The sequence below is a fragment of the Diceros bicornis genome, chromosome 5, assembly GCF_020826845.1.
Source record: "Diceros bicornis minor isolate mBicDic1 chromosome 5, mDicBic1.mat.cur, whole genome shotgun sequence".
Classification (NCBI taxonomy): Eukaryota; Metazoa; Chordata; class Mammalia; order Perissodactyla; family Rhinocerotidae; genus Diceros; species Diceros bicornis.
In genome coordinates this window covers 10,844,875-10,857,732 of record NC_080744.1, presented here as the reverse complement: position 1 = coordinate 10,857,732, position 12,858 = coordinate 10,844,875, and the positions used below count along the sequence as shown (strand labels likewise).

The window sequence follows — 12,858 nt, the reverse complement described above, 5'->3', positions numbered from 1 at the left end:
TAGACATGTGAATAAATCTTCCAGGATCATGCTGCTTAAAAATAAAAATGAACCAATATACCATGTAAATCTTTGCATGACTTTTGGTTTAGGTAAACCTAAGTAAAGCTTAATTAATGTTAAAATTATATCAGGAAAAAATATACTTTAGAACTTCTTAAAGGTGATTGTCCTCTGGAGTTCTGGAGTTATTTTTTACAGGAAACAAAGCATTCTAGGTGTCTTAATATTTTCAGTAGAGATAGTGTGTTCTATCATTTCTTAGTATATGTTAATAGTAGAATGATTATTGTTTTTTATAGAAAGCGAGCCAAAGATCTTGAAGAAGAATTGGAGAGAACCATTCATTCTTACCAAGGGCAGGTATGTGTGTGGGGGTGGTGGTGGTGTATTTGTGTGTAACTTAAAACAATTCAGATTTGTTTGAATTGGTATCTGTGTTTCGATGCAGGAGTATAGTTACCTGACTGGGGTTGTGTCCCTCTCTTGAGGTTTTGCATGTGGCTGTGGAACATTTCTAGGAAGCCACAGATTCTGGGATAAGAGACCTTGTTTCAAGTTGCCGTGTCTCCTGCTGCTTTGGGAGTGTGGATTGCATAAATAAATAAACGTGTCAGCAGTGGGGTCTCGTATTCAATTGGGCTAGTTATCTCTTAATTGGCAGCTCCTGTTGTAGTTGATTATTGCATAAAATAGAAATTTACTAGACAGAAGTTTTAGTTGTCTTTACATTCAGTTTTTGTTTTAAAAGTGTAATAAATAGAGTAGATCATGTTTATATGAAAACTTGCTTTAAAATGTTATTGACTTTTCAGAGATACTTGAGTTATTTTTGAGTTTATGAATTGTGTACTAAATCATAGTGGTAGATGTGAATGTTTTTAATAGTTATCAGTAGTATTTTAATGACTTTCTTTTTTCAGATTATTTCCCATGAGAAAAAAGCACATGATAATTGGGTAAGTATTAAATTCTCTTAGGCTCTTTTCTTTTTCCTAATTTAAATGAGCAGTGTAAAAGTTATACTTTTACACCGAAAATAAAGGTAGTGTTTTAGAAAATCGGCGTCTTTTAATTCACCAGCAGTGAAATTATGTTCCTCATGAACTATATACTTTGTTACAACACAGTCATTCACAAAATCTGATTTTCCCCTCTCTGCTATGGCATATTGCCTTTTTGCAAGGAGTTTATACTCTCTCTAGGGGAAATGATGTAATGTTCATGGATTCAGTCTTTCAGGGCACTGAGTTGCCACTAATTACTTGTAGAAAAATTACTTTAAATTCTCTGGGCTTGTTTACTCATCTGTAAAACAATGGGAGTGGCCTCAGTGATATCTAAAGCCCCTTCTAGTTCTAAAAGTCTTACAGTTCAGGTATCTGATCTCACTGTTGAATTACTTGATAGACATTAAGAAAAAGGCCATCGTGAGAAATGGCATGTCCGTGCTCCAGAGGAGAACTGTGTGAGGAAAGGACCGGGTTTTGACTAGTTATGAGAACGATCCCTCTAACATGTAGAGCGGTTGTAATAGCCGACCTTTGGCAGGCTTGTCCCTAGGAGTCTTCAAGGGGAGGCATTTTGCACAGTGGGTGCATACATGGGGTCTGGAGTCAGCCTGTCTCGTTGGTATCCTGGTTCCATCACCTACACCAATTTCCTTACCTATAAGATAGACGTGTCAGTAGTACCTGTTTCCTAGAGTTACTGTGATGACTAAATAAGATAACTCACGTAAGACTGTTAGCCAGGTGCCTGACATAGAAGCACTCAGTGTTAACTGTTGTTATCACTGTTGTTATACTGAAGCTTGGAAGGTATTTCTTAGGCATAGATGTTTCTTGCAGTGGAGATTCCAGCAAAGGGTGAGAAACAGGTATGTTGAATGTCAGGTTCCTTTCCAATTCTAAGATTTTGTATGTATTAAGGGTTCACTTGAAGATTTGTTAATGAATTAAGCTGAGCTTGGAGATGAATTTAGTCTTCTTCACTACTCCTCACCAGTTTCTAAACACTCAGATGCAGATTACTTTTTTTGTGTGTATGTGAGGAAGATCAGCCCTGAGCTAACATCTGTTGCCAACCCTCCTCTTTTTGCTGAGGAAGACTGGCCCTGGGCTAACATCCGTGCCCATCTTCCTCTACTTTATATGGGATGCCGCCACAGCATGGCTTGACAAGAACCTGTGAACCCCAGGCCGCCAAGGTGGAGCACATGAACTTAATCTGGGCCAGCCCGCAGATTACTTTTTAAAGATGGACAGGAATTGAGTTTATTAATGTCTCTTGTGTTCTAGGCACTGTACTTAAAGGCATTTTAAATATATTACTCATTCAGTCCACAGAATAACCATAAAATAGCTATTGTAATTCAAGTTTTGCACATGAGGAAGCAGCCCAAGGTCACATGATCAGAGAGTGACGAGTAGAGATTGAAATTTTGATCTTTTAGATTCTAAGTCTTGTGCTTTTTCTGTTACTGTACGTTGAATTTCTTGTTTAGTAAATAATGACGTTAACTTTATATTAAAACATGCAGAAATGCCCTTTGTGTCTTAAAATGAAAAGATGTTCTTCAGATTTTATAAAAATAATATATACTCATTAAACAAAAATTCAGACCGGGGCTGGCCCCGTGGCGCAGGCGGTTAAGTGCGCGCGCTCTGCTGCGGCAGCCCGGGGTTCGCCGGTTTGGATCCTGGACGCGCACCGATGCACCACTTGTCAAGCCATGCTGTGGCGGCTTCCCATATAAAGTGGAGGAAGATGGGCATGGATGTTAGCCCAGGGCCAGTCTTCCTCAGCAAAAAGAGGAGGATTGGCAGATGTTAGCTCAGGGCCAGTCTTCCTCACAAAAAAATAAAAAAAAATTCAGACTATATAGAAAGGTACACAGAAGTAATCATCAATTTCACTTTCATTTATTCCGTACTTTTTTGAATACATTTAGACATAAAAGCACATGTGTTTAAAAAAATAGAATCATATTGTATATTACTGTTTTATAACCTGCTTTCTTTACTTAATATATCATAGGTATTTTTCTATGAATGTTTCATAATTTATATAAACCTTTTTTTATTTGGTAAACCTTTAGTTTGTTTCCACTTTTTTACTATTATAAATAATTTCATAATTTCAGATGTTGCTTTTTCCTTTGAGCATTTCTTTGCTCCGTCCTGTCAGATTTCATCTTTTCCTTGCTTGAACTCACGTGGTGCTTTGTTTTTACGTGTCCTGTGGCAAGCACTGCGGTCGTTTATAATTTGTCCCTACCACAGATTTAAGCTTCTTAACATAGGGACTGTTTCTTTTTTCTTAACATCTATACCTAATAGAATGCTTTTTGGCAAATTGTAAGTATTTAATATCTGAATACAGTGTTTTAGAAAACAGTGTGGTCATTCATTGAAATTACAGTTTTACCTAACCTTTAAATGTAAGCTTTTCAAAAACATGTAATCATTTGCCATCATTTGTTTTTATATTTTTTTGTTGTAGGTATATCTTTTAATATTGTCAGCACTATAATCACAGTAGAATTTACTTTTGACTTGTTAAGGTGCATTGTTTTGTGCCTTATTCTTAAGAGTAAATATGTTATACTATGCTTTGTAGAAAACATTTAGAAGTAATTTTGGTTCTGCATTGTTGTAAGTTAACTGAATTGATATTTTATTAACTAAAATTGTTAAGGTGTAATATTCTTTTTTGTTAGTACAAAATTGACTATATGATTATTACATACTGGAAAAAGATTTACACGTGGAATCTTCTTGATAGCGAGTGCTAAAATATGGTTAAGCTATATGTTTTTTGTGAATGTTTACATAATTTATTCTTTTGCCAGCTAAAGTCACTTCTAATGTGTAGTTCATCATTTTAAGTGAATATATTTGATAGCATAGTTTTTTTTACTTGTAGAGTTATGGTTGTAGACCGAGTCAGTTTACCTACCTCTGTCTGACAGATGCATTTGCCCTAGTGGGCTGTATCAGTTTGGCAGGTCTGATGTTCCATGCACTGCTGCTTCTAATCTGCAGAGTCCATGGAATGACTGGGAAACATGCAGTGTTCCATACAAGTCTAGCCTGTGCCCACACTATTTGGGAATATTGCATGTTCTTGGTATTCATTATAAATGTAAGCTTTGTTTTCTCTAACATATACACTCTGATTTTCTAACCTTTTGTTTTATTAAATAAAAGTGTCACCAAACAAATGTAAAAGACTATAGGAATATAATCTTTACAGTGCTGTGTACTTAATAGACATGCAGCACGCTTTGATTATATTCAGCCGTTTGAGAAAATGGCCTATATTGCATTCTGTGAACTGTTTTAGACCTTTCTGGTTTCACAGAATTACAGTGATTTCTCTCCAGAGATGGTTACCTGGTTTCATGACGGGTGCTCCTGTGTATAGTGATCCTGAGTCTCCATTCCCATCACCCTAAGCTTGCGTCCTCTTAACGTTATTGCTCTTGTCATGTTATTTGGATATTGACAGCACCCAATAATGCTAATCCTTGACTTCACATCTAGATAACAGCATTCATTGGCAAGTACATGATTAAACTCCAGCCTTAGGCTCATGTGTTCTGGTTACATGAAACTCATTCCCTTTAAAAAAATTCCCTAAATTAAAAATTTTTACATTGAGTTTACTGAAATGGATACTCAAGTGATGGTGATATTTGTGTGCCATCATTGTGATATTTATGTATGCTTATCTTTCATTTTAAGTTTGTATAAATGTATTTTAAAAATGTGTTATTTTCTTTAAGTTGGCAGCTCGGACTGCTGAAAGAAACCTCAATGATTTAAGGAAAGAAAATGCCCACAACAGACAAAAGTAAGTATCTTAGTGGGAACACCTTAAAAACTTTAGTTATTATTTTTATTCTTAGTCGTTATTTTATTAATTAGTTAATACTCTTATAAGGATAAACAAGAAAACTTGCAATGAATTCAGCATATCTAGTGGTGAAATATTTATTAGTTTTACTAGAAGTTACTGGATTTTTTATTTGAAAGACTTGTCTTAGAGAGGTCACTCTAAAAAAATTTTTTTTAAAAAACCAGTGTAGGTAGAAGGAGATTACAAGGGATAGAAAGGGAAAGAAGGAATCTCTCTGACATAGTAATTCTCAGAGTGTCAACATCTTTTAGTTTATAAGTGGATAGAATAAATGTATGTTATTTCTCTTCATCCCCTGGTTTTATTGTATTGGATGGTATTGCTTTACAGTAATAAAAAAGGGAGAATGAATGTTTACAAGGTACAGTTGAAGGGTAGAGTAAATGCTTTTCTATGAGGATTGTAACAGTCTTCCCGGAGTGTTATAATTTCTTGCCAGAATGTACTATTAACATTATTTAATATTAGTTTTCTTGCTTGCCTTTTCTACTCAGAAATTAAAACTAAATGATTAAATGTTTTATTTCAGATCTGATGATCAAGAACTAGAAATAAGATTCTTTAAAAAATTTTAAGACAAAAGGAGTAAAATATTAGGAAGGGTTAATTGGATTTCTATTTTATGTTATGATTAGAATCATATGGGTAACATTACGATGGAAAGCGTACGTGACTCAGAGCCAGGAACCCTGAGTTTTAATCCAGGCACTTTTATTTTGAATAAATCATCTAAATTCCTAGCCTCAGTTTCCGTAGTTGTAAAATGATAGACTCGCACTGGTTGGCCTTGGGGGACCTGCTCTTTCTAGAATATGGATTCTGTGATGTAGTACTCATGGTAGTCTATTTTCGAAGAAAAAACAAAACAATTCCAAACCTCAACAAAACATCACTGTCACTAGGCAAAAAGAAACCTGTTACCCCAACATCAGTAGTGGGGGATATAGAAAGGTATTTTGCTCAGAATAATTTGAGCAAAATATTTTTCTCTGTTTCTTCTGTGCAGATATTGAGATAGTGAAGAGTAGTTTGTACCTGATAGTGGCATTTTTCTTGAAATGTGGGTGCTTCTCTTGGACGAGTAACTTAGAGATGTTTGTTCTTTATTTGCAGATTAACAGAAACAGAGTTTAAATTTGAACTTTTAGAAAAAGATCCTTATGCACTTGATGTTCCAAATACAGCATTTGGCAGAGGTAGTCTTTTTTTTTTAACCCCTCATTTAAAATACATATATATGTATATATTGCACATACAATTTATATTAGAGTAAATTAACACTATTATTTATAAATATTTTAGATTTTGGAGCCAGGGTTGTAATCTTAGTTCTGTCACAGTCTCCCAAGTTTCTGAGTTTTGTTTCCCTAGCAATAGTGTAAATAATTGCTGTCTCCCTTTCTCAGTGGGATTTTGTAAGATGATATGTATTTAGTACCTTGAGTTCCTTGAAAAGCAAAGTACTTGGCACAAAGTAAGCTACTTATTAATTAGTTTTTGGGAGAATGAATAAGGAATGCTTAAATGGAATAACGTGATTGTTTATGTATTAACTATTCTTTGCAATTTGCTTGAATTAAAAAATAAGAATTAAAACAGTTGGGTTTTAATTATTTAAAAGTATTAATTAAAAAGGTGGGAAAACCTTAATAATCTGAGCTTTGATTGCTTTAATTATCCCCAAGAGAGGACCAGTTTTTTGGAAGATGTATTTAATATTTCTATCCATTCATTAAGGAGTTAGCATTAATACTATTCCAAATACTTTAAATTTTTCAAAATAATTTTGGTTAAGTTGAAATTAAGCTTCTGAGGCACTGAAAGTAAACCCATCTTTGTATAGGTAGAATCCCATTTTAATAACCATTGAAAAGTTATAAAAATCACTTTTGAGAGTCCAGTTTCATTAACGTGGAAGTCTATTTCCACATTTTAAACATAGCAGATTATTGTGAATTTCAAATAGTAACAAAGTTTGGGGTGGGGGGAATTATACAGAAGGAATTTTTGTCTGAACCTAATGCAGAAGTCTCAGAAAGGGTAAATAATGCTTTGATCTTTTGTCATAGCTACATTTGAATATTATATAAGCTACACAATAATTTAACAAGATTAAAAAGTATTATTTTGGTGGTATTTAAGTTTGTTTGTTTTTTGATGTTGCTGTTGATTTTTGGAAACATAACCATTATTTGGGAGTGGTGAAGTTTGTAAATGACAGGGCTCTTGGTTATATAGTTTATAGATAAAATGATTTATTTGATGAATTAGTATATATAAACTGAATTTTCGCTGGTAATGAATCAAAAGTAATTTCTGATACTTCAGCGTATTTTGTGTTTTTTTCTACTTTTCCAAATCTGAGGTTTACTGAAATAATTCATGGCCCAATACAGCCTATCTGGCTCTGATTTTTTTTTTTTTTGTGAGGAAGATTGGCCCTGAGCTAACATCTGCCAGTCCTCCTCTTTTTCCTGGAGAAGACTGGCCCAGGGCTAACATCTGTGCCTATCTTCCTCCACTTTATATGGGACGCTGCCACACCATGACAAGCGGTGCCTCGGTGCGCCACCGGGATCTGAACCGGGGAACCCTGGGTTGCCGCATCGGAGCATTCGCACTTAACCGCTTGCGCCACCGGGCCGGCCCCAGTTTGGCTCTGATTTAAACTGAGCCCTTCCATGTTACAACCCTCACCAGCTGAAATATCTGGAAGCATACTGCCATTAAAAACAAAACAAAACCAAACAAACTTTATGCCCCACCAATCCTCTTTTAACTCCAAAATATCACCAGTATCCTTTACTTAATATTGTATGGTTATTTAAGTGTATTACTTACTAAGAGGGTAATGTTTTTGTTGACTAAAGTGTCCATTTGGTAGACATACTTTAAAAACACAGGGTTCCATATTTAATTCTATTCCATATTAGCAAAACCCAAGGCATAATTAGTGTTCACGACATGGATTAACCTTAAATTGGCAATAGGATGACCTGATGGTAATTGTTGAAATGGAATTCTAATCTACAGTGTAGCTAATTGAAACTATGAATTTAAACATGCTGTTTTAATTATTCCAGAGCATTCCCCATATGGTCCCTCACCATTGGGTCGACCTTCACCTGAAACGAGAGCTTTTCTCTCCCCTCCAACTCTGTTGGAGGGTCCACTCAGACTCTCACCTTTGCTTCCAGGGGGAGGAGGAAGAGGTATATTGTTTAAACATCTTTATTACTCTAGAGTTCTTCCTTACTTTATATTTTCATCTCAACTTATCCTTAAAATGATCTTTAAAATAAGCCTTTGGAAAATACAGGCATTCCTTGCACTTATTGTGGGTTACTTTTGTCTGGAAAAGGAGCTCTATGACATCTAATTTTAATATATTTTTCTCTTATAAACAGTGTTATAATAGATTACATTTTGGTCAAGCACTTGATGCATATCTTTAAAAATCGTATTTTGACTTCTCAAAAACTACATATTGTACTATGTAATATATAATTTTATAAAGAATACATAATACACAATAACAATATAACCTAGCATAAAATTGTATTTAATGAGACATTATTATAATGTAGCATTTTTAAAATCTTTTTTTACCTCATTATCATGATCTTTTTATTGTAGAAAGTCAGAAAGGAAAGAACCTTTTTTTTTTTTTTTATAATTTTATTTATTTATTTTTCCCCCAAAGCCTCAGTAGATAGTTGTACGACACAGTTGCACATCCTTCTAGTTGCTGTATGTGGGACTCAGCCTCAGCATGGCCTGAGAAGCGGTGCCTCAGTGCGCGCCCGGGATCCGAACCTGGGCGGCCAGTAGCAGAGCGCCCGCACTTAACCGCTAAGCCACCAGGCCGGCCCAGGAAAGAACCTTTTTTCAGAGTCAAGGAATTCAGAAGTGCTCTCTTGTAGGCAGTTTTGACAGGAATCTGAAAGGAGACCTAATTCACTTGCTAATACTTGGTGAAACCGGCCCAAGATCGTCTGCTTTGTTCCCCCTTCTGTGTGTTTGAGACTCAGGAGCCATCTCCAGCCTGGCGTTGGCTGCTGGGCTCTCCGCACTTGCTCATCGGCACTCAACCTGGTGTTCCCTGTGCACCTGCATTTGTTCTGTTGATCGCTCACCATACTGTGTTCACTTTCAAGTTGCCTTAAAGTTTCCCCTTGAATTGTGGCAAAATTCAAAGATAGAGAGCCCTGTTTATTCCAAGATCAGAAGTCTCATGTTTTTAGCCCAAGTCTGTTTGGTAAGAGCCGGTGGCGTTCCTCCCTTGTGTTGTGTTCGCATCCCCCCCTTTTGATCGTGATTTTAGCAGATTGAATCTGAGGTAGCAACAGAAAGTAATGAGGCTAAAGAAAACACCAAACTAAACCTAGCCTACCGAAGCTCATATGCTCACATGGGTACTGCTCGTCAAACAGTGTCTCAGGGAGTCCGTGTACTGCCCTGTTGAAGCTGCCATTATTGTAGATATTTTTGGAACTCTTTCTTTGGAATTGCCTTCAAAGAATATGAGAAAATCAATTTCCTATTTTATGGTTATGGGATATTCTTCCTTTGCCCATTTCCTATTTATAGCCTCTTGCCCCATCCTCAGTTGGGTACACTTGGTCCCTCCTGCCTCCCAGTACCACAGCAGATGGTCCCACAGTCTGGGGACACTTCAGAGAGAGCCTTTGCTCGTGTTGGCTTTGAACTGAAAGCTCCTAGGGAAAGAGATGAGTTGCAGACTGACACTGGGAGGCCAGGAGAGCTTTGCTTTGAGCACTCCGGGAAGGAGACTGATTTTGAAATTCACATATGTGCTGTAAGTGCCCTAAATCCATTTTTCCCCCGATTTTTTATCTTGTCCTACAGTAAGAAATATATTTTATATCATGTCATATTACATACCAACATAAATGTAATTGAAACCAGTTACATGAAATAGTGCTACTCTTACTATTTTTGATGCTTTTTGATATTTTCTATTCAGTTCTATTCCATTTCGTTAAAAAAATTGCTGATTAAGTAGATTTCATGCACCACAATGGGTTGCAGCCACCAGCCTGAAAAACAGTGCCCTAGAAATAAGGGTACAATTGGCCAAACTGCAAATGTGAATCACTGGGAGTTGAATGGCATAAGTCAAGGATTGCTTGTAGCCAACTGAATATTTGGAATGAGAGTAAAAATTACCCTTGATTTCTCCTCTTCTATTTAAATTACTTTCCTCTCCTTTTTCATTACTTTCAAGATCTGATGTGTTTAGATCATTTGCAAGGGTTTTTTACTATTTGTTAGAAAAGGTACAGAAGTTTTATTTAGTTACCAGCAGGTCTTAAAAGAGTCGCTTTGGCCAGAAAGTTTCTATGACCCGTGAGAGAAGGGTGACCAGTGCCCTTCCCTTTCCTTCCCTTTATTATCTTTTTAAATTTGGTAGTTTGGATGAGATATATGTTTGAATAAGGTTGAGTATAAGGAAAATAATTTCCTTTTAGAGTAAGTTGTATGTAACTTTCGGTCTGAACGAAACATTGTATCCTTTAGCATTTTCACGTGTGTAATTTTTCACCTGGAGGTCAGTGAGTTGGCCTTGCTGTGGTCCTCTGGAAGGGAGCCTCAGGAGGAAGCCTTGGAATGTCTCCTTTAAGGATCTGTGCTTCCCTCTAGATGAACTCGGCCTCATCGACTCTGGAACATTTCTCACCAATTTAATTTTCTGCTTTCCCAGCCTTTTTCTTCTCATGAACTGATTAGATGGATGAACAAGCTAGAAGGGAAGATTTGGGGAATTTAATAGAATGTATAACTGTAAGGAAAAGAGATAGTTGACCTTCTGACATAAAAGTCAGTTGACCTCCTGACTCTACAAAAGAGAGTAGATAGAAAACTTTAAAAAAGATTACTATATATTTAAAAAAAGAAGAATACTTATGTTGATTTGTACATGTTACTAAGAAAAGGCCAAATTAATTTTAGTCTCTTCTCTTAAAGGAGGTACTGAAATGTGGGAAGCATTTTAGAAAGATTTCTATTCAAATATGTTTTTTTTAAAGCTGTTCCTTGAGGGAACAAGCAATATAATTTAGAGAAGACCTCATTCCCCCCTCAATGAAGTGTTAATATATTTTGTTATTTAATATTTAAATTTTTTTTTACGTTTGTCTTTTCCATCTTAACTGAATATGGATTATTAATTGAGGTACCATCCTTTCTGTGGTCATAAGAAGGGAACTTTAAAATGATTTGCCTCCTTTATAAATGTAAAGATTTTCTTATCCAAATGAGGGTTATTTTGTTCAAAGTGTTTATTCCAACAGTGCTGTTATTTTCGAAACACTTATTTTAGATTTGCCTTTAGCGTTGTGAGCTCTTTTTGAAGGTAAATTTGATATTTAGAAATTGCTAAAAGCCATTTAAAGCCATATTTATCTGGTGGGTATAAAGTTTATAATCAGACTGGTTAAAATCATTTTTGGGCAGAAATAGAGAGACATGTTACAACATTGAGATGCAATTTCTTGAGTGGCTCTTAAATTAATCTGAGTACATTTCTAAAAGAGTTGTTCTTAAAAAATACTTTGAGTAGTTGCAGAATTATTGAAATAAGTATATAGCCTCTAAGATGACTGTTTTAAAGGAATCATGCTCTTTTTGACTCTTAGAATATTAGTTTAAGAAACAAAACCCTCATTTTATAATTATCTTATTACATCTGGTATAGAAATCTTTACTTTGCTGTTTACTCTCTCCTCTGGTTTTTCAGACTTAGTATTTATAATTTATGATTTAACCACTGGTTTTTATGTGTAAATGATGATGGTGATAACATTTAAAAATGAATTTTGTAGGCAAATGTTTGTTTATGCACTTGGCAAAATTATTCTTTCCTCATCCTAGAAATGGCTTGGGTAGGATAGAGTTATAGTCTAATGTGTCTTAGGTAACTTTGTTGGAATCTGATTGTTTTCACTTTTTAAAAAGTGTCTAGATTTTATTTGATGATAGATCTTCTACTACTTTTTTAGATAAAACAGAATTGTATTTTTTTTCTTTAATTAGGCTCAAGAGGCCCAGGGAATCCTCTGGACCAGCAGATTACCAATGAAAGAGGAGAATCAAGCTCTGACAGGTTAGCTGATCCTCATAGAGCACCTTCTGACACAGGGTCCCTTTCACCTCCGTGGGACCAGGATCGTAGGATGATGATCCCTCCAGCAGGTATGGAAAGAGTGTAGTTATTATGTGTATTTGAAGGGCAACCAGTGAGTGTCACATACAGGAATGGAAGAAACGAGGCGTATGTGCGTGCCATGTTTTAAGAAAAACAAGGATATATAGTAGGAAGCAACAGTAACATAGATTTACAAACAGAATAATTAGGGATAATTGTTCACATTTCAGAAAGCTGTTTTACACCCCCCCCAATGGAATGTCTTTATTGTTTTTGCTGCTCATAGAAGTAACAGATATTTATTTTAGAAAATCCAAACAATGGAGAAAAGTGTAATTAGGAAAGTGAAAAAATCTTCCTCATCATTTTAGCATGCCCCTCCCAGAATTTAGTTTTATATCTCTTAGGGATTTTTTTTTGATATGTGTTCATAAACATAGGTATACAAATTCCTTCATCACTTCTGTGTAGTTATACTATTTGCCTTCTCATAATTGTCTTTTCCCATTGAACAATATATCTTAGATTAATTGCCAAAAGAATGATACTTACAGAAGAGTCACAGCACAGTATCCTGAAGTAAGGCAATAATTTCTGTTCTCCAAATAGTCCCTACTTTCCCAAGGAATGTATTTAAAATTATTTAGTTTGCTAAACTTTTATTTATGCGCAGTGTTTCAGGGGCGCTGTTAAGTGAAGTGAGCTATGCCTGCTTCGTATAAATTAATTACATTTTAAAAAGTATACCACTTCTGGGCCGGCCCCGT

At 35.5% G+C, this 12,858-nt stretch overlaps 1 protein-coding gene across 4 annotated transcripts in view; it reads left to right on the top strand.

Moving 5' to 3' along the window:
• MIA2 (MIA SH3 domain ER export factor 2) overlaps window positions 1-12,858 on the top strand; it is a 99,967-nt gene that overhangs the window by 66,515 nt on the left and 20,594 nt on the right. For all 4 annotated transcript variants that reach the window (XM_058540680.1, XM_058540679.1, XM_058540676.1 and 1 more), the window contains 6 exons: window positions 303-363; window positions 924-959; window positions 4,790-4,857; window positions 6,037-6,119; window positions 8,007-8,135; window positions 11,980-12,138. In XM_058540680.1, coding sequence (XP_058396663.1) covers window positions 303-363; window positions 924-959; window positions 4,790-4,857; window positions 6,037-6,119; window positions 8,007-8,135; window positions 11,980-12,138 — 536 coding nt within the window. The remainder of the gene's footprint in view (window positions 1-302; window positions 364-923; window positions 960-4,789; window positions 4,858-6,036; window positions 6,120-8,006; window positions 8,136-11,979; window positions 12,139-12,858) is intronic.